The sequence below is a fragment of the Hevea brasiliensis genome, chromosome 16, assembly GCF_030052815.1.
Source record: "Hevea brasiliensis isolate MT/VB/25A 57/8 chromosome 16, ASM3005281v1, whole genome shotgun sequence".
Lineage (NCBI taxonomy): Eukaryota > Viridiplantae > Streptophyta > Magnoliopsida > Malpighiales > Euphorbiaceae > Hevea > Hevea brasiliensis.
Window position 1 is genome coordinate 13,532,824 of NC_079508.1, and position 22,204 is coordinate 13,555,027.

Consider the following 22,204-nt stretch of genomic DNA (forward strand, 5'->3'; position numbering starts at 1 on the left):
TATCCACTCCCTCCATAGTTAAAACATGCACTTGTGGCCTTGAAACAAACCCCACCATGTGTTCTACCATAAGTTTCACACTGCCGTACTGATAGAGCTCCTCGAGGTGCTTGCTGGGTCTGCTGACCAGACCGGGGTGGTCTTTGGCCAGAGAATCTGCCTCTGCCAGATCTGCGAGAGCTAGATCCTCCAAACTGTTTTCTTTTCCCAGAGCCACTCTCGGTAGCTTGGCCAGTAACCTTTTCAGTTTTCTTTTTCTCTTGTGTACTCTTTTTCACTGCCCCTTCTGATTCTATCCTTTCCAGTTCCAGGGCTTGTGAAATCAACTCAGAAAAATTCTGGTGTCTGAATCCCACAACTTGCATTCTTAAGCTAGGCCTCAACCCAGCCTCAAACCTCTTACATCTATCTCTGGGAGTGGAGACTAAGCTTCCTGTATAGTGGCTTAGCCTTGAAAAGTCTCACTCATACTCTGCTATTGTTCTGTCTCCTTGCTTCAGGCTCAAGAATTCTTGTAATTTCATATCTACATACGCATAGGAACCCATTTTTGCCTGAATTCCCTTAGGAAGTCTGTCCATGTCAGCACAGGTGGCTCAACTAGGCTGTAGGGGATGGTCTTCCACCATTCATATGCATTCCCTTGCAGAAGAGATACGAAATATTCAAATTTTAATTCTTCGGCACACTGTAGTTTTCTGAATACCCTTTCCATTCTTTCTAACCACTGTTCAGCCTCCAGTGGATTCACAGTACCCTTAAACTCGGTGGCCCCAAATTTCATTAATTTTGGGTGCTTGCATCTGAGCTTGAGGTGGCATATTTCCCGCCATTTGTTGGAAAAACGTAGCCATCTGCTGTACAAACTGAGCAGGAAACTGTGGCACTAGAGTAGGAGCTGGAGTGGCTGACCCACTCACGTTCTGGAGTGCTGGGGCTTCCCCTTGAACCTCAGCCTCGACAGATTGTTCCACAGAATGATCTTCCTCTTCCATTCCGTTTCCCAAAAATTTCTACTTCCTAAGATCAAACACAAGGAGGTTGACCTCCATTAGTACATATTCATGATGTAAATATGTCATATGTATCAATTAAAGACACTTGAGCAGTTGTACTTATCAAAGAAATATTCATACACATAATCAAAATTTATTGAAAAACCTTGCTCTGATACCACGAAAACATGTCACATCTCACTCCACTGTAAGGCATGACATGATCCCGTAGAATACCTAATGAACTACCGATAACTCATTAAGTATCATACAAGGGATTTTAAAACCATTTTCTTACATTTTGGAAGTGGTAAGCATTTTGGTAGGAATTAAAATTATTTATTTGAAGTTTTAAAACTACTTGAAATTTTTGTCCCATTTTATTTTTTCGCAAATTTTATAAAAATTTTGGCAGAGTGCCATGTGTATTTTGAGAAAATAGTTCTTCAAATACCTGAGAAAAACACTTTCAATAAATTTTTCCACAACTCCCAACCCAAATCAACTCAAGTCAACACAATTCCATTCATTCCACAATTCAACCAAAAATTTGTCATCTCAAAATATTTTACAATTTCATTCACATTGTATATAGTACGAAATTTACAAATACAAATCTTAATTTACAAAAAGGAAATCCAAAATATCATTATTACAATTTATTATATAACTGCTCAACTTTACATTGATATATAAAACATTACAATATTTACATCAATTAACTATAAGGGTATAAATAATACCCGTACAAAAGATCAGCGAAGGCTTTTCCAGTTCAACAGCTCACTCTGTTATTTTTTCCTTACTCTTATCTGCGATAGCAAAATAAGCTATCGCTGAGTATTAAAATACTCAGTGGTGCACAGTAAAAATTCGAAATGCAGTACATAAAACATTCATTGATAAATCACAATTTAAATATTTCACAAATTATCAACACTCATTGTAGCATAATTTTGGTCAAATAATTTAATAAACTCAGTGTTGCCAATTCATATACAACTTAAGCCATAACACAAAATTTTCGATCAATGCTGCGTTGTACACCACAACAAAGCGATCTACAACCCCACTAATTGAAATCAATGAGGGAGGTGGTTAGCTAGCTAATGAGTACTCATCCGATCTACAACCTCAACTGGTAAACCAAAGAGGGAGGAAAATAATCGATCTCACCCCATAAATGGAGGAGGAATAATAAGGCACTGTCATGTTAAGTGTGAATCAGAAATCAATTTCAAACATTTTATTTAAATAATTCATGAGAAATCTAATAAATTTTCAAAGTCACAGTTTCATTCACAAAGTGGCAACACAATTCATGACTAACACCAAATTTTTATAAATCATACTAAATCAATTTTTCAATGACAAAATGTTCAAATAAGGTTTATTGTGCACAAACCTGACGTGAGTCACCTTTAGGCTTTGACTCGGTCTCTCAGACCTTCTGGGTTTTTTTCAGCTGAAACACAAAATTTATAGTGTCTCAGTAACTTTGCCTCACAACAATTCCAATATGTTTAAACTTACATTCTTGCAAATTTTCATGTTAATGTTACTATTCATGGTACTATTCAAGTCAAAATATTGACTTTCTTATATTAAAAGGTATGGGAACTCCAACTGTACTCACATACCACATTTTGGTTACCAATTTTGTTGGTTTTGGTTATTTTTTTAAAACTTAGGTCTTTAAGGCAAAATTGCAAATTTTCAATTTTGGTGTCTTATGTTGCACTATTCTATTGGTCATTTTCCTTTTAGAATTTGGCTAAGTTTTCTTCATAGAAATTGTTTCTTATTGTCTTAAATTTATTCTCCTTTTTAATCACTCCAATTGGAGTTTTGTAGCTCAAGTTATAGCCATTTGAATCGTAGCTGCCAGATTGGACTTACTCAGATTTTCTGGGCAAATTCTGGTTCTGGCAATTTTAGGTTACCAATTTTGGGTGGCTAAATGACTTGGTTAAGGGCATAATTTGGGTTTGTGTTCCTCATGAAAGTTTTAAGTCTATATCTCAGCATTCTTCTGGTAAAAGTTTAGCTCATTTAGACCTGCCTAGCCCAAGTTATGGCCAACACTGTTCATTTAGTCATTTTTGTACAGGTTAGATTGCCTAATCCGGATTTGGTCAATTTGTTCACTAGGTTTTAGTCACTTTTTGAACATGATTCCTAAATAAAAAATGTCTCATTTTGTGTCTAGTTTCATTCCCAATTGGCCTCACACCAATTGGGCTTGTAAATTTTCAGTTTTGATCCATGAAAGGGACCTTGGTCATACTGCCTGCGTACTGCCCACATCCAATCCAAATCTAAACCTAATTCTAACACTTTCAACATACATCAATTGATCACAAATGACCATTTTTCATCTCAAACATGGTCAAACATATCATTTGACCATTTCTCAAATTTTTGGCGTCCAAAACCTTAGGTCCAAACCCTAATTCACACAATTTGTTACATTTAACCAATTCAACACATATAACATACTTCCTCAACTCAATCAAGCTTAGATACAATTTTAATTCCATCAAAACACATGTATATTCATATTAAACCATAACTGGCCCAAATTACTCTGGTCGTCCTGTCACATCCTACTCCTCATAAGATATAATATGTTCCCGTAGTACACCTAATGAATTACCGTAATTCACCTACCGGTAATCCATTAAGTATGCTACAAGGATTTTAAAACAATTTTCGTTCATTTTGGAATTGGTGGGTAAAGTTTTGTTTTTAATATTAAAAACCTTCATTTAGAGTCTAAACATAAATCAAATTTTTGGATATTTAAAATCTCTGTAATTTTTATAAAAATTTCGGCAGAGTGCCGTCTGTATTTTGAGAAAACAGTTCTTCAAAACTTGAAAATAGAAACACTCCCAATATATTTTTCAATCACAACTCCAATTGCAACCACCAAACTTCAAATCAACAACAATAGCAACACTTCAATTCAAAATCTAAATTTCAAATCAAAAATTAATATCTCAAAACATTTCATAACTCATGCACATTGCATATTAAATATTTAATTTTACATTCATAAGTTGATTTACAGATGCAAAATCTCAAAAATAATATTATTATAATTTTATCTGTACAACTGCTCAAATTACAGAGATACATATGCATACTATCATATTTACATCAAACTAAACTACTAGGGTATAGACAAATACCCGTACAAAAATTCTTAAATTGTGCTCCTCTCTAACTATAGCAGCTTGCTCTGCTGCTATGTCTTTTTCCCTATCTGCGACAGTAAGTTAAAGCTATCGCTGAGTATATAAATACTTAGTGGTGCACAATAAAGCATAAAATGCATAATATAAAACATTTATGAACAAATCATCATTCAAAAATCTCATAATCGCATTTCACAATTTTTTTTCTCAAATCACATTTATAACAAATCATAAGTTTCAAAGCTTAATACAGCACAACTTGATCAAACAATTTAATAAACATAGTATTGCCAAACAATAACACAACTTAGGCCATGACATAAAATTTTTGAACATGTCGTGTGTACATCACGACAAGGCATACTCACCCCACTAATAGAAATCAATGAGGGAGGTGGCTAGCTAGCTAATGAGTACTCATCCAAACTCGCCCCTCAGACTGGAAAGCCAGAGAGGGAGGAAAGTGATCAAATATCAAACTCACCCCACAAGTGAAGAAGGAACATATTAATATTGTCACGCCAAGTGTGAAATTAAAATAAGTTAAATCAAGTTATTCAAATAGTTTATGGCAAACACAATCAATTTTCAAAATCAAATTTCCATTCACAAGTGGCAACATAGTAGTTCTCAAAACCCATAATTAATACAATAATTTCACAATGCATAACTAAACAAATTTTCTATGAGAAAACGATAAATTAAGGTTTATTGTGCACAAACCTGACGTGAGTCGCCTCTAGGCCTTGACTCAGTCCCGTATACCTTATGGGTCTTTTTCAGCTGAAACACGAAATTTATAGTGTTTCAGTACCTTATTTCACAGTAAATCCAATAATTAATTCATAAATACTTAATTCTAGCCAAAATATGCTTAAACTAACATTCTTGGAAATTTTCATTTTGGAATTACTATTCATGATACTATTCAAGTCAATTTGTTGACTTTCTAAGGCTTAATAGGTATGGGAATTCCAACTTCACTCACATACCACATTTTGGTCACTAAATTTGTTGATTTTGGTTGTTTACTCAAATTCTAAGTCTTTTAGGAAAATTTGCAAATTTTCAGTTTTGGTGTCTTGAGTTGCATTGTTCCATTGGTCATTTTACTATTAGAATTTCACAAAACTTTCTTCATAGAAAATGTTTCCTATTGTCTTAAGTTTATTCTCCTTTTTGAATCACTCCAATTGGAGTTTTGTTTCAAGTTATACCCATTTGAACCATGGCTGCCGGATTAGACTCTAACCAGTTTTCTGGGCAAATTTTGGTTCTGACAGTTTTAGGTCACCAATTTTGGGTGGCCAAATGACTTGGTTAATGGCATAATTTGAGTTTGTATTCTTCATGAAAGTTTTAGGTCTATATCTAAACTGTCCACTGGTAAAATTTCAGGTCATTTAAACCTTCCTAGCTCAAGTTATGGCCAAATGAACAAACAATGTTCATTTGGTCAGTTTGTACAGGGACAGACTGAAATTTTCTAAGTTTGGTTAATTTGTTCACTAGGTTTTGGTCACTTATTGGGCATGCTTTCTAAATGAAAATTGTGTCATTTAGTGTCTATTTTCATTCCCAATTGGTCTCATACCAATTGAACTTGTAAAATTTCATTTTTGGTCCTTCAAAGGTAACTTGGTCATGCTGCCATACTCAATCCGAATTTGGCCTTAACTCCAACCATTCCAACACACTTCATTTAGTCACCGTTGACCATTTCTTACTTCAAACTAAGTCCAAGACATCTTTTACCAATTTTTTTACATTTTTGTCTCTAACCCTAAGTGTCCCAAAACCCTAACTTACTAAATTATTGCATTTAATCACATTTAAGCATTTCAATCTTACTACCACTTCCATACAAGCTTACTAACAAATTTAATTCATTCAAAACACATCATATTCTCATACATCCATGGATGGCTGAAATTCCCTTTGGTCCTCTACAAATGTTTTCTTTTGATTTTATGTTCATTTCTAGGTTCCTTAAGCTAAAATCACAAAGATTAAACTAAAAGTTTCAAGTTTGAATCACTAACCTTAGTGTAGAATTTTCTTTCTTCTTTTCTTCAAATTTTTCTTTTGTCTTTTCCTTGAATCTTCTTTCGTAGTTGCCTAAACAAAGTCTAGTTATGGTAGGACAATTTTCTATGGTGGGATTTTGGTTCTTCAAGCTCAAAAATGAGCTTTAATAGAGTTTTGGTGAGGGAGCTTTGGGAGAGGGAAGGGAGGCGGCAACCTTGGATGAGGAAGAAGGCTTTTAGTTTTTTTTTTTTCTTTTCTTTTCTTTATGTCTTTATCTTATGGAAGACCAAAAATATCTAATTAATTGAATTTATTAATTATACTATTTATGGCATCATGCATGATGTCATGCATGATGTCATCTTCCTACACCTTTTTCATTTTCTTTTTTTTTATTTATTTTTCTATTAGTTCTTTAATTTAATTCTTGATCCCAAAATTTTCTTTTCTCCGATTTTATTGGACAGTTAGGTCAGGAGTCAGCTCTCAGGGTCAATTGACCAAATTGCCCATCGCCGGTTCAAGCCGGTTTGCAAATAATTCAATATTTCTTCTGGATCCCTGACCTAATTATTTGACTGGCTTAACAGTTCTTTTTCATGATTTTCTCTTTTCCACTGTGTTCGTAATGGTCCTAAGGAACGCGACGTCACATTTTACGGTTCTAAATTTGAGTTTAAATCGACTTTGCAGTCGTTTCCGAGAAGGTCACCCATCGCTGTGACTCTCGGCTCGTTTAAGTTCTTATGTTCTGTTTTTCTTATTTATACTTAACTAATTGACAATTACTAATTATTTGTGTTTATGGCTTATCTAGTTATCTTAAGTATGGTTCTAATCCCCTTAATTGTTCGGACCGACTCCGATCATCGGAATAGTGAAATATACCAAGCTATGCAAATAGGGGTGTTACAATTCTTCCCCCCCCCCCCCTAAAATAATTTTGTCCTCGAAATTTTACCTGGTATCAGTCTCTGAACAGTTGTGGGTGCTGTCTCCTCATATCCTATTCACTCTCCTAGTAACTTCTTGGCCTGAATGATGGTTCCTTAGTACTTTAACTAATATTATTTACTCATCGATTGCTTACCTCGTGTGCCAAGTTTCTTATGAGCTTTTGTCATAAGTTAGATTCAATTTCATTTCAATTTTAGAGGTAAGCAAATATGTGTGCTAGTGGATCCGCTTTTCTAGGACCTCGTGTTATCCTATGGGTGAGAACTTAGTTTTACTCTTTTCTTATCAAATCTCTTAATCATTTGATGTAACCTTCAATTGAGTTTAGAATATTTTAGTCTTTTCTTGCTGTTGTTTTAGCAATTATTTTCTTTTGTAGTCTTTTCTTTCTTGGCCATAGGTCTATAACCATTATCTTACCATCTCCATTTATGACCAAGGCCTATGTGCCATTTTGCACTATCTTGTTTGCTTTGGTTTAACTTATTTCTTTCTTGATAAAATAGTTCGGAATATCGTTACGCATCTTAAGTAAATTGCTTGCCTTGGTGGCAGTTCCTCATCTAGTATTTTTCTCATTTTTTACTGTTTTATTTATTTTGTTTATCCATCGATATTCTATAGCTTATTTTGCACTGATGTGTAGTCATTATTTTCTTTTGTACTGAACTATAACCTTTCAATATTCTAACTTTAGAGTTTTAAATCCCAGGTTAGGATTTTCAAACTCCTTTCTAAAAAGAAAACTTTATCTTATCATAACTGTACCAAAACAGATGCCGTTTGCAACTATTCTTATTCTTGTGTACTATTGGGTAGTACGTAGCTCTACACAATAAATCCTGAGTCAGTACTGTAATCTACAGCTTACAGCACAAACATAAAGAATATTGCATAGTTACTACGATACATCCCAATAGATCAAACTTCCCTATATCTTATTTCTTTCAAATCCACTAATATCTTAAACTTATTTTGATTATGGTACCCACTGACATCTATCAGCAGTAATACCTTACTGTAACACCCCTATGTTTGGTAGTGTGTTCTACTGCTCCAGTGATCAGTGTTGTCCGGACAGCTAGAATGCTTAGAACTACACTTCGATATGAGTGAAGAGACATAAAATAATGAAATACAAGAAAAGAAAATACAAAAAAAAAAAACAAAAGAAAAATAATAGCAAAGAAATGTAACCAAGTTAAGCGAGCCGAGAATCCTAGTGATGGGTGACCGCACCGGGAAGTTACAGCGTGGACCATTGACTAGCCCTGGACCGCGAGGAATCCTGAAAAATATTTTTAAGACTTAAATAGACATCTATTGAAGCATAAATATCATTAGAAATATCAGAGAAAAATTAATTAATTAGTACAAAGAAAAGTGAGAAATCGAGAAAACGACAAAACTCGGTGTTACTGAAAAATCGAGAATACAATCCGAACAGGGGCATTATGATCATTTGACACCCCGAGTTGTCTTTTGACCTAAATTTCCATTAAAAATAAATGATGTTACACTTGAAAAATGTCGTGAAAAATTAAATTGGTAGTACATAGTTTAAATAGCAAAAATTAGGAGTTAAATGTGGGAATATGAAAACTTTAGAATATTACATGTTTAATCTAAGTTAGTGGTCCACTAACTCAATTAAGTGGCCATATAATCAGCATATTTTGGGCAGATTGCTCATCTTCTTCAACATTGCAAAAACCAGCCGTGAGCCTCCATTGAAGAACCTCCATGGCCATCCATGGCCAAGCTCCATGCAACCATGATTTAGCCATATTTTTCACTAGCTTCCTTCACAAAAACTGTTCTACACCACTTGGGCAGTAGATAGGCAGTAAGAAGATCAAGTTTAGACAAGGTTTTGAAGAATTTACAAAGTGGTAAGTTTGTGTTTTTGGTTATTGCTTCATTAAAGTTTGTGAGGAGGTTATGGGTACTTGAATTGTGGAAAAAATTTTGGAGTTTGATGTTCTAAGGGAGATGTTTATTTTTGGTAGCCATGGAAACTCCTCGAGGACAGTTTATTCTTGCTTGTAAATGGTAGATTAAAGGGTTGATTAAGTGTTTATGTGTGTAGGAATTTATTTGGATGATGTATATTAAGTATATGTAAATGTGTAATTAAATTTGGAAGCTTGGAAATTAATGGAGTCTGATGTATGAATCGGCAGCTTGATCTGGTGAACCATAAAAATGTTATTTCATGTTTAGTTTATGGAATATTAATGTTGAATTGTGGTAGTTATTATGGCAGCTTGGGTATATGTATGATGGTGTGAGGTTGGACATGTAAATGAGCTAGGTTAGGTGATTGAATTGTTGTAATTTGAGCTTGAAAAATTCTGTACTAAATAAGCTGTCAAAATGACCAACAATATGTTGTGAAATGTGTTTAGGTTATGGTACAAACCAGAATTGGCATGAATGTGTCATTTGATAAGTTTTAAATGTATCATTTGATGAGTGATGGACAATGAGTAATAAGGCAGTGTGTGTTTTGGCTTAGAACCTTAAATGTATGGCTCCAATTGGTATGAAACCAATTGGAGGTGAAACTAGGCACAAAATGTGCCAACTTTCATGAAGGAAGCTTACCAAAATTCTGCTTTTAAGGTAACTTGAAAAATGACCAAATCCGGATTAGTGCAATTAAGGCCTAAAAATTGACCATTTGGGCAGCAGTTAGTTTTTAGGCCATAACTCACTCAAAACAGGTCCAATTGACTTGAAATTTTGACCATGAATAGTTAAGACATATATCTACAAGTCTTATGAAGACACCAAAGCCCAGAAATGACCATAAACAAGTCAAACAGCTTGCACAAGTTCGGGTCCAAAAACTGGCCGAACCAAAATTGACCTAAAATGACTTAAAGTGACCAATTTTAGTACATTCTGACCAGCAATAGTTAAATGACCATAACTTGGTCTAGTAAACTCAGAATGACCTGAAATTTTGCCTCGCGTGCAATAAGACATAGATCTACAAGTTTGTAGTTTTGACCAAAACCCAAAAACCGAGGGAACTAGGCCGTCCGGCTAGGTCAAACTAGTATCCCGGAATCCAGCAAATTGCAAGAAAACACAATATACATGGAAATGAATTGGGTAACATGTACCAACCGTAAAAGACTATTGAATGTGACATAGTGGTAACATTAAAACCTAATTCACCTAGAATGCATCGAGGGTCGACATCTTAGGTTGACTAAGGAAATAATGGAATTCAGTGAATTAATTATCAAGCATTATCGTTAGAGACAGTTTAAATGAGTACTGAAACACTTCAAATTGTGTTTCTCAGTTAGCAAAGACTCAGGGAAAGGGAAGGAAATACTGAGTCAAGGCCAGAAGACAGTTATCAGAGTTTGTGCACAACAGTTATTTCTTTTGAATTTTTCAATTGAAATAAATTATGACTATTTGTATATTATTGTTTTCAATTATAAAAATGTGTTTAAATGGATACTTATTGCTTGAAAAGCATTGTAAATGGTTTGAAACTGTGAAAAAATCTATTTAGTGTGATTTGTGAAAATTGAAGTTAATTATGAATTGTGTTGCCATTTTGTGAATGAAATTATGACTTTGAAAATTTATTGGATTCTCACGAATCATTTGAATAAAATGTTTAGAATTGATTTTGTGTTCACACTTAGCATGACAGTATCACATTATTCCTCATCCGTTTATGGGGTTGAGATCGTTTATTTTCCTCCCTCTCTGGCTTGCCAGTTGAGGTTGAGATCGGATGAATACTCATTATATAGCTAGCTTCCTCCCTCATTGATTTCGATTAGTGGGGTTGTAGATTGCTTTGTCGTGGTATACAACGCGGCATTGATCGGAAATTTGTGTCATGACTTAAGTTGTGTATGAATTGGCAACACTATCTTCTTAAATTATTTGACTAAATAGTGTTATTATGAGCTTTGATAATTTGTGAAATGGAGTTTAAATTCTTATTGACATTCACTGTCTTTTGAATTTAATCATGTTTTGACTTATTGAGATTTATTGTGATATTGTGAAATGGAGTTCAAATTCTTTATGACATTCATTGTCTTGAATTTAACTATGGTTTCAGTATCCACTATTTATATGACTTATGATTTGTAATTTAAAGTTGTATTTGGTTAATGTTGTGCACCACTGAGACATTGTCTCAGCGATAGCTTTTCACTGCTGTCGTAGGTAGACAGACGGACAGGGCAGCAGACTAGGCTGCTAGTGCATTCAGCGAGAGATCATTGGGTATACTGAGTATACCACATTTTGCATTTTGTACTGTAATGTATGTTCACTGTATGTATATAGTGTTCTTGGTTTTGAGCAGTTGTATATTAAAATTGTACCTTGAAGTTGTAAAATAAATTGTGAGTTATTTTGGCTTGTAAAATTTGTACTATATTTCTTTTATCTCAGCTTTGAAAATACTGAAAAATTACTATCGATTTGAGTTGAGAAACATATTGAGTTGATCAAATATTGGAGTTGAGATTGAGAAATATATTTAAAGTGCTTTTTTACAGGTTTTTGAAGAACTGTTTTATTCAAAAAACAGATGGCACTCCGCCAAAATTTTTACAGAAATTACTAATAATTCCAATGTGTTAGCTATTTCACTTCAGTTCAAAAAAATTTTTTAACACCTGTAAATAGTGCTCACCACTGTAAAAATAAGTAAGAAAAGTTTTAAAATCCCTTGTAGTGTATTTAATGGGTTATCAGTAGACGAAGTTGGTAATTCATTAGGTATACTATGAGATCATATCACACCTTACAGAGGGGTAGGGTGTGACATGTTTTAGTGGTATCAGAGCAAAGTTTTTAAATTCTGTTTTCACCTATAATTTGAATATTCTTTCTTCATAGTACAACTGCTCAATGTCATTGTTTGATACATACAGTACATTACATTATAAATATGCACTAACGGGAGGAAATCTCCTTGTGTTATTTGTTTAGAAGGTCTAAGATCCTTGAATTGACTATTGAATAGGATGATCGTTCAGTTGATCAATCGATAGAGGCTGAGATACAAGTTGAGGCCCCAGCTCCACAAAGTGTCGAAGGCTCGACTGTACCAGTTTTACCGATACAAATTACTGCATAAATGGCCCAGCAAATGGCCACTTTCTTTCAACAAATGGCTGATAATCACATCGGCCCAAGCCCAAATCTGAGACTCCAACCCCACAAGGGTAACATGAAATAGAGAAGAGGGAGAAACCTATGGGTCAGAGCTCAAGCAGTAATTTGAGAAAGAGAAAAGAATTTGAGGAGCCCCGAGCTCAAGGATATAACATAGGTGGATCATCAAGGCAGAGACCACCAAGGTCCAGTCGTCGAACAACTAGAAGTTCCTACCCTCCATGCCAATATGAAACTTGTGATAAAAGTCATGGTGGGATATGCTACAAGGCCATAGGAGTCTGTTATAACTGTGGAGGCATAGGACACTTTGCCAAGGACTGCACCAATGCCCGTAGAGTTGGACCACCTTTTACTATTGCTGAAAGGTTAGTTCAGAGCCCTGTCACCAGAGGTTCACAACCACCCAGCAGAGGTAGAGACAGGGGTAGAGGTAACCCAGTAGGCAGCCAAGGCACTGTGAAACAATCAGAGCAAGACAGTGCTTCGGTTAGAGTCTACGCAATGAGACAGAGGGAAGAGGCCGAGACATCTGATGTTGTGGCTGGTACCTTCTCAACTTTTAATCAAGATGTGTTTGTGTTATTTGATCCGGGTTCTACCCATTCTTATGTGAGTGCTAGCATCATTGATTGCATTGCTGTTCCATGTACAAAAATGGATTTTGAGGTGCTAGTAACAAGTCCGCTAGGACAGGAGGTCAGGGTTAATATAATGTATAAGGATTGTCCTTTGGTGATCCAATGACACATTTTTCTGTCTGATTTCATTGAAATGCCCTTAAGAGATTATGATATCATCTTGGGCATGGATTGGTTAGCCAGGCGTCATGCCATGATTGGTATCAGAAGTCAAGTCACTTTTGGTCTCCTCGATCTGATGATGTGGTAATACATGGGGAGAGGCAGCTATTGCCATCAAACGTCATTTCAGCTGCACTAGCCAGAAAAATGATCAGAAAGGGGTGTGAAGCATACTTGGCACATGTGGTAGACACCCAAGTGGGGAGTCCAGCATGGAGGGACATCCCTACAGTATATGACTTTCCAGATGTGTTTCCTGATGAATTATCAGGATTACCTCCGGAGAGAGAGGTGCAGTTTGAAATTAATGTTATGCTTGGTGTGGATCCAATCTCCATAACACCATATAGAATGGCACCAGCAGAGTTGAAGGTACAGTTATAAGAACTACTTGAAAAGGGCTTCATCTGCCCTAGTGTATCACCATAGGGAGCGCCATTATTGTTTGTTAAAAAGAATGATGGCACTCTTCGTTTATGTATTGTTTGACCTGGAGTCTGAATACTTTTATGTTAGTGTTAGAATTATATGTTCTGTTGTTATTCCTTTACAGGGGAATAAATTTTGATGCATTGGTGATTAGTTTTTTAAGATAAGGATTGTGATAATAAGTGAAATTAGTTTTGGAAGAGTTTATCGGAGAAAAGTATTTTCTAACACACCATAAATTATAAAGCTAATTGGCGAGCCTACTTAATGTAAGGCAAGAGGACGTAAAAGTAAGATGCAGAAATAGAATTGCTCTAGATGAAGGCAGAGATGTTACTGTTAGTAATTGTTAATGGATATTGTAATCAGAATAAGTTGCGGATATCAGTGAATTCGAAAAGGATAAAAGATAGGAAAGTTTGATATATTGGAATGTATCGTAATAACTATACAATGTTCTTAATGTTTATACTGTAAGCTGCAGATTACAGTACTAACTTGAGATTATTGTGTAGAGCTACGTACTACTCGATAGTACACCTAGATGAGAATAGTTGCCAATGGCATCTGTTTTTGTATAGTTATGCCAGGACAGAATTTAATTGTTAGAAATAAGTTTGAAAATCCTACTTAGGGATCTAAAACTCAAAAGTTAGAATATCGAAAAGTTATAGTTCAGTACAAAAGGAAGTAAGTTATAGAATATTGATAGATAAAAAGAGTTATGGAAGTAAAAATTCAAACAGTTGATTTAGATATAACAAAGAAATGTTACGAATGTGAGGAAGACTATGAACTAGAATGGTCAGAGGACCAATGACTAGATAAATGATTCTAACATGACCTCAAGGGTCATTCAAGAAGGAACATGAACCGAAATATTAGACAGCACAATAGTAAGAGGAGATTGGTGTTATACAAACAAATTAAACGCTGTATTATATTGTTAAAAGTCTTATACAAATTCAAAGGAAAGAATATTATACGATCATATAGAAAGGAGAAAATAAATGTATGACTATTGTAAGATGGTTATTGGGTAAAATTTCGCGGACAAAATTTATTTTAAGGGGGGGAGAATTGTAACACCCCTATGTTCGGTAGTGCGTTCTATTGCTCCAGTGACCAGTGTTGTCCGGACAGCTAGAATGCCTAGAACTACACTTCAATATGAGTGAGGAGACATAAAATAATGAAATATAAGAAAAACAAAGGAAAAATAATAGCAAAGAAATGTAACCAAGTTAAGCGAGCCAAGAACCCTAACGATGGGTGACTGCACCGGGAAGCCGCAGCGTGGACCGTTGACTAGCCCTGGACCGCGGGGAATCCTAAAAAATATTTTTAAGACTTAAATAGACATCTATTGAAGTATAAATATCATTAAAAATATCAGAAAAAAATTAATTAATTAGTACAAAGAGAAGTGAGAAATCGAGAAAACTACAAAACTCGGTGTTACCGAAAAATCGAGAATGCAACCCGAACAGGGGCATTGTGGTCATTTGACACCCCGAGTTGTCTTTTAACCTAAATGTCCATTAAAAATAAATGATGTTACACTTGAAAAATGTCATGAAAAATTAAATTGGTGGTACATAGTTTAAATAGCAAAAATTTGGAGTTAAATGTGGGAATATGAAAACTTTAGAATATTAAATGTTTAATCTAAGTTAGTGGTCCACTAACTCAATTAAGTGGCCATATAATCAGCATATTTTGGGCAGATTGCTCATCTTCTTCAACATTGCAAAAACCAGCCGTGAGCCTCCATTGAAGAACCTCCATGGCCATCCATGGCCAAGCTCCATGCAACCATGATTTAGCCATATTTTTTACTAGCTTCCTTCACAAAAACTGTTCTACACCACTTGGGCAGTAAATAGGCAGCAAGAAGATCAAATTTAGTCAAGGTTTTGAAGAGTTTCCAAAGTGGTAAGTTTGTGTTTTTGGTTATTGCTTCATTAAAGTTTGTGAGGAGGTTATGGGTACTTGAATTGTGGAAAGAATTTTGGAGTTTGATGTTCTAAGGGAGATGTTTATTTTTGGCAGCCATGGAAACTCCTTGAGGACAGTTTATTCTTGCTTGTAAATGGTAGATTAAAGGGTTGATTAAGTGTTTATGTGTGTAGGAATTTATTTGGATGATGTATATTAAGTTTATGTAAATGTGTACTTGAATTTGGAAGCTTGGAAATTAATGGAATCTGATGTATGAATCGGCAGCTTGATCTGGTGAACCATAAAAATGTTATTTCATGTTTAGTTTATGGAATATTAATGTTGAATTGTGGTAGTTATTATGGCAGCTTGGGTATATGTATGATGGTGTGAGGTTGGACATGTAAATGAGCTAGGTTAGGTGATTGAATTGTTGTAATTTGAGCTTGAAAAATTCTGTACTAAATGGTGCATATTGAGTGTGATTGTAAGCTGCCAAAATGACCAATAATATGTTGTGAAATGTGTTTAGGTTATGGTACAAACCAGAATTGGCATGAATGTGTCATTTGGTAAGTGTTAAATGTATCATTTGATGAGTGATGGACAATGAGCAATAGGGCAGTGTGTGTTTTAGCTTAGAACCTTAAGTGTATGGCTCCAATTGGTATGAAACCAATTGGAGGTGAAACTAGGCACAAAATGTGCCAACTTTCATGAAAGAAGCTTACGAAAATTCTGCTTCTAAGGTAACTTGAAAAATGATCAATCCGGATTAGTGCAATTAAGGCCTGAAAATTGACCATTTGGGCAGCAGTTAGTGTTTAGACCATAACTCACTCAAAACACTTGATGTTTTCCTTCCTTTTCTCTCTGTGAGTCATACAGTTCCAAAGTGGATAGTGTTGCATTAAGCAGTTAATTTGGTATGTTTTGACGTCTCTCCTGAATCCATGTATTACATTTAGAACCAAGAAACAATTTGTCATTTTAATAAGTTGGAATATCTATTCCACTGTAGTTTTCTATTGGTGACTCATTCCTACAAAGTTCCAGAGGTCATCTAGTGTGTATTTACTCGTGGAATATAACTGGGAACTGGAGAAGTGCTAGCAAATGCTGCACTAGCGTCTAGGAACAGATATGACTATCCATTTTGTTGATCACTACAGTAGAATTAAAGACTAGTTGAATATAAGACCACAACTGAGTTTCATAAAAATTACAATCATGATGCGATCAATGAATTCAAGAAGATTCCAGTGTTATTAAAGGCGCGGCGGGCGCCACTCACGCCTAGCACTGGTTCCTTCAAAGAGCGCCAAAGAGGCGAGAGGCCCTTCAGACGCCCAGAATGCAATGACAAATTTTTTTTTGTTTAATTATTTAAAGCCAAATAAAAGAAAAATCCCTAAGCCACCTGCCTCAGCTCTCACGAGAAAGAAAGATCGGCACTCTCAAGTCTCAACTGTGGCATTCAGCAGCACTTTCAGGTTTCTCTCTCTCTCTCTCTCTCTCTCTCTCTCTCTCTCTCCCTCTTTCTTCTTCTTCTTCTTCTTCTTCTTCCCTATTAAACCCTTTTTTTTTTTTTCCTTTTCCTCTCTCCTCTGTTTCTTCTTCTTCTTCTTCTTCTTCCCCTATTCCTCTGAGAAACCCTTTTTTTTTTTTCCTTTTCCTCTCCTCCTCTTTCTTCTTCTTCTTCTTCTTCTTCTTCTTCTTCTTCTTCTTCTTCCCTATTCCTCTGACACAGGAAACCCTTTTTTTTTCCTTTTCCTCTCCTCCTCTGTATGGGCATTATTCACGGAAACCATTTTTTTTCCTTTTCCTCCTTCTTATATAATTTTCTTTGTATGGGTATTAGGTATGCAGTCTTGTTAATTTTCTATTTTGTTCAGTTTTTTTTTTATTTTAATTGTTAATTTGTTTACTTTTTTATTCTTTTTATTCTTAATATTTTGTTGTTAATTTGTTAATTAGTTGGTAATTAGTTGTTTAAATTATACGGGTAATGTTAATTTGTTAATTTTTTTTACTTTAACTTTGTTAATTTATTAATTTGTTATTATTCTTGTTACTTTAACTTGATATTCTTATTGATTAGTTGTTTAATTTATATGGGTGTTGTTAATTTGTTTACTTTCACTTTGTTAATTTGTTCTTATTTTTGTTAATTTAATTTGATATTCTTGTTAATTAGTTGTTTAACTTTTATAAATATTGTTAATTTGTTGTTATTCTTATTACTTTAACTTGAAATTCTTGTTAATTAGTTATTTAATTTATTGTTTAATTTGTTAATATGTTAGAAGTACACACACATATATATAATTTAGGTAATTTAGACTATGGCGCCTTGCTTTAAAAAGGCCTCGCCTCGCCTCTCGCCTAAGGCCATAAGGCCCCCTGTCGCCTTAGTGTCGCCTTTCGCCTTGATAACACTGGAAGATTCACAGTCAAATACTCAAGAAGCTTAGGATTATCATTTGAAATTTATTGGGAAAATTAGAGTATTTTTTCTAGTTCTTTTATAGTTTTACTTGTGTGTTTATTTAAATATATTAGGGTCAATCCTTTACATAAGTCGCACAGATAATTTTGTAATTTCAGATTTTCTAGAAAGATATAGATTTCTGTAGGAGTCTAGTGTTTATTTAAAATCCTTGTTATTTAAGGATTACTTGAAGGTTAAGGATTACTTTTTAGAGGTGAAGATCCTTAAGGTTTATGATTACTCTGAGTCTGTAAATACCTATGTTCGTAATGTTGTTTCGAAGTTTTTATTGATGCCAATTCTAGCAATTATGCTTTGAGTTGTGTGATACAATCCAATGATGCATATGGAACCTTGGGTGTGAAGCCTAAACCTTTTTACTTTACAATTCACAGCCCACAAATCTTCTCTTCTTGTTTAAATTCACTTCTCAATTTCATCATTTCACAAACCCAAATTCTCCATCCGCATTCCCGCTCATTTTTAGCCTTTACATAGCCTCAATTTCAACATTAATTCCAAGACATACAGGCTGTTCTATATCAAATCATAATATGAAAGCCTGGCAGGTGTTTACTTACAATAAACAAGCAAGATGGAAATGCAGAAACAATGTTGACCAACAAAGTATAGACTGACAAACAAACAAACAAACACACACTCAATGGACAGCTACAAGCAGCTTGAATTTTCACAAATTGGATTAAGAGTAGTGTGCAGACAAATAATGGTCCAAAACATTGCTTCCTACAGGTTTAAAGTATGCATTTGACATCACGTGCTATTTTAACTGACTGCTCCAGCATAGTGCAGTAAGCCCAGGGTCAAGTTATATCTACAAAATCTACTGGCTCAAGTCTCATCAATTAGGCAACAAATTTCAGACAACGAGTATCATCATGTATGGTCTGGCAACGGATTGAACAGAAGCGCATCCCACATCTAACACAAGTATAGTTGGAAAGAAATCCACAAACAGTGCAGAAATGCCGGCGGCAGGTAGAGCTTGGAGGTCCTACAGCTGCCTTCAAATAGGATGGAACATGTGGAGGCAAAGATTCCAAATTTGCCTGTTTTCGTGGAATGCATATTTCACAAGCTAAATAGACAAATTTAAACAAAATGGAGAATAACAACAATTCCATGCTAACCTCATGTAAGAGCTCAAGAAAATTTCTTGGGGCTTTCCTAGCATTCTCAAGCGCTTTTGCTTGCCGGGTTTTACGTTTTGTACTCTTGGACTGCTTCTTTTGTAAATATCCTGCAATAAGAGATCATAGAATGCTGAGTTTTATGGTAGAAAACATAAAAAATGTGAGCAATATTGACTTTGACAAAGAATCCCACTGGATCAATTCTAAAAGCTTAAACACTAAGAAGAAATTGTATGAAGTGAAAGAGACATCAATCTTCCCAGTTGAAGAATCAAAAATTGATAGTCAATTGAGAAATTCAAAACCCAAGTGCAAAAGTTTGATCAACAAGCGTATCACATTATCAATCAAACATTTTGAAGAGAATTAAAAACAGAGATAAACAAGCACAAGGTAGTTTCATGGACAATTCTGTGATGAGGACATTGATATATAGTCAAATGACAAAATCTAATAAGGTAAATCATAGATACTGCATGAACATTAGAAGTAGCACCTTGATGAAGGAAGATCAGTGACAGAAAAATTATAACAAAAAACTAAATTATTGAATAAAAAAATAACACACACACACACACACCAAGACAATCTATTAGAAGTATCAATTCACAGAAGAATCTGAAAAGGGAAATAATACACACACACACACACCAAGACAATCTATTAGAAGTATCAATACACAGAAGAATTTGAAAAGGGAAATAGGAAAAAAAAGAAAAAGAAAAACAATAATATGGAGGAGACCTTCATCGTCATCATCAAGGGAAGCCTCATCATCATCATTAGTTTCCACCATTTCCATCCCAGCATAATCATTTTCCAAGGCTTCAAGTCGAGCGATGGCTGCCTGAAAATTAACAGAAAATTCATAAAATTGATTTTTACAAAAAAAAGTTTTTTTTTAAGAAGATAAATTAAAAAATTTCATTAAAAAAAAAAAACACAAACACACACCTGAGTTCGATTATCGCTGCTTGCGAGAGCAGCAGCCATTCTAGGAGCAACCTTACGAGTTCGGCTTGACATTCGCCGAAAAGAGTTTGAAACATCGTCGTCCATGGTTGTAAACTCAAACTGGAATTAATAATAATAAAAAAAAAGAGTTCTATGCTAGATCCTAAGAAATTTGAAAAGCAAGAACAATAACTTTGCTAATCAGCAAAAATCACTTAAAAAGATATCAAAATAGAAGCACCTAATTTCCAGTGGTTGAATCAAGAGATATTTGGTGTATTATGGATGGTTGGTGGCGGCAGTGGAGCTGGCGGTGGCGCTGCCGCTGCCGAGAAACTGGACCGTCTGAGGATGTGTTGGCTGTAGGTGGAATGGAGGAAGTTGCAGGTCTGGCGTCTGAGAGCCTGTATGACGTCGTTTATGCCGCTAGGGTATAGTTGATTGTAAAACGACAACATTCTTGTGGGGGAAAGGCAAGAGAAAGGAAAAGAGAAAGACCAATAGAAAGAAGGCATGTGTCAAGACGTAGCATGTGCGATTAGTGATCTGTAAACAGTTTGGTGCAACTTCATTTTGAGTTAGTAAATAAAAATAATAATAATAACAATACAAGAGAAAAGAAAAGTCTTCGTAATTTTCTCGACTCCAAGAGAGTCCTCCTTTTGGGTAAAGCTTCCCTGCTCCTCCAGGCAGAGAGTGACCTATTGATTTAATTTTGAGTTTGCATTCTCCCCGTAGCTAGGTTAGAGTGTATATATTTTTGTGTGGTGATAATTGGTTGTTTTGCAGATCATTGATGAGGGTAATTCATTGGTTGATCTGCATAGTGGGTTGGTTGTGTTGCCTTGGGTTGGCTGTGTGGCTTTGCTTCTTAGGCTTCATGTTTTGACTGACGGGAGGGTTCTTTTGCTCTAGGTGGTGGCACCTACTGGTCTTTGTGTCTATTTTGATTTTCAGTGTCAGACCTTTAAACACACACCCCCTCCAACCACACGATCCTTCCTTTCCTTGTTCCTTCCTTGTGGACTTGTCTATTTCTCTCTCTCTTTCTTCTTTTCTTGGTGGTGTTGTAACACCCCTAAGTTCGGAAGTGCGTTCTCACTGTCGGTGACTGGGACAAGCTAGGATGCTTAACTACACTTCGCTATGAGTGAGGAGACATAAAATAATGAAAAAAAAGAAAAGAAAATAAAAAAAAAAAAAAAAAAAATAATAGCACAGAAAATTAAACAAGTTAAGCGACGAGAACCCTAGCGATGGGTGATGCGTGAGAAGTCACGGGAAGTGGACTGACTGACTTGCGCGGAATGAGGAACCACTGAAAACATTTTTAGGACTTAAATAGACCCTTTATGAAGAATAAATATCATTAGGAAGATCAAAGAAAAATTAAATAATTAGTACAAAGAAAAGTGAGAAATGAAAAAAAAACAAACAAAACCAGTTAAGAAAAAAAAAGAATGCAACTAACATGGGCATTATGGTCAATCGACATCCCGAATTATCTTTTGACCTAAATGTCCATTAAAAATAAATAATATTACACTTAGAAAATAAAATGAAAAATTAATTTGGTGGTACCTAAAGTAAATAGAAAGAATTAAGGGTTTAATGTGGAATAAGTGGGAATTTAACTTATTAAATGATTAAATTGTGTGAGTGGGCCACTAATGAATAAACTAAAAGCAAAATGGGGCAGCTGTAATTCCATTACACCATCAGAAACTTCATCTTCTCCAAATCACCAAACCTTGCCGAAATGAAGAAATAAAAGACCTCCATTGTCGTTTTCTCTCAAGCTCACCTAACCTCCTCATTTCACTTCCAATCATTTAGGGCTCTTCATTAAAGATTGTCTACACATCATAAGGAAGAGCTTGATACCAAAATCAAGAAGTTTAATCAAGGTTTAGCAAGTTCCAACCATAGGTAAGTTTACATTTTTGAATATTGCTTTGTTAAACTTTGTGTACATGTTATGGGTGTTGGATTTGTGAAGAAAATTTTCAAGTTTGAGGAGTTATTGATATGTCCATTTTGGACAGCCATGGAGTTATGTATTTAATGATTTATTATTACATATATT

At 35.0% G+C, this 22,204-nt stretch overlaps 1 protein-coding gene and 1 long non-coding RNA gene across 3 annotated transcripts; both read right to left on the reverse strand.

The window, feature by feature from the left end:
• Positions 1 to 1,544: 1,544 nt before the first annotated feature.
• On the reverse strand, positions 1,545 to 16,773 carry LOC131174800 (uncharacterized). 2 transcript variants are annotated; one of them, XR_009145020.1, is made up of 6 exons: positions 15,041 to 16,773; positions 14,819 to 14,909; positions 4,919 to 4,978; positions 4,190 to 4,263; positions 2,401 to 2,460; positions 1,545 to 1,807 (listed from the first exon to the last, which is right to left on the reverse strand). It is a non-coding gene; the product is annotated as an uncharacterized LOC131174800 (long non-coding RNA). The 2 variants fall into 2 exon arrangements; XR_009145019.1 differs by lacking the exons at positions 1,545 to 1,807; positions 2,401 to 2,460 and having other exon boundaries at positions 4,006 to 4,263.
• A 1,902-nt stretch (positions 16,774 to 18,675) lies between these two features.
• LOC110657677 (SWR1 complex subunit 6) lies at positions 18,676 to 20,662 on the reverse strand. The gene is made up of 5 exons (XM_058138764.1): positions 20,360 to 20,662; positions 20,119 to 20,238; positions 19,909 to 20,011; positions 19,162 to 19,271; positions 18,676 to 19,080 (listed from the first exon to the last, which is right to left on the reverse strand). The coding sequence occupies exons 2-5, from the start codon at positions 20,221 to 20,223 to the stop codon at positions 18,877 to 18,879; spliced, it is 522 nt and encodes a 173-aa protein (XP_057994747.1). The 5' UTR covers positions 20,224 to 20,238; positions 20,360 to 20,662; the 3' UTR covers positions 18,676 to 18,876.
• Positions 20,663 to 22,204: the final 1,542 nt, after the last annotated feature.

What these genes read in the sequence shown, in the direction of transcription:
- LOC110657677 (XM_058138764.1), bottom strand. Translation starts at nt 20,223, where the DNA reads ATGGACGACGATGTTTCAAACTCTTTTCGGCGAATGTCAAGCCGAACT. An exon ending in GCAGCGATAATCGAACTCAG is followed by an intron (nt 20,012 to 20,118) that starts GTGTGTGTTTGT and finishes GTTAATTTTCAG; the next exon opens with GCAGCCATCGCTCGACTTGA. An exon ending in TTCTTGAGCTCTTACATGAG is followed by an intron (nt 19,081 to 19,161) that starts GTTAGCATGGAA and finishes CCACGAAAACAG; the next exon opens with GCAAATTTGGAATCTTTGCC.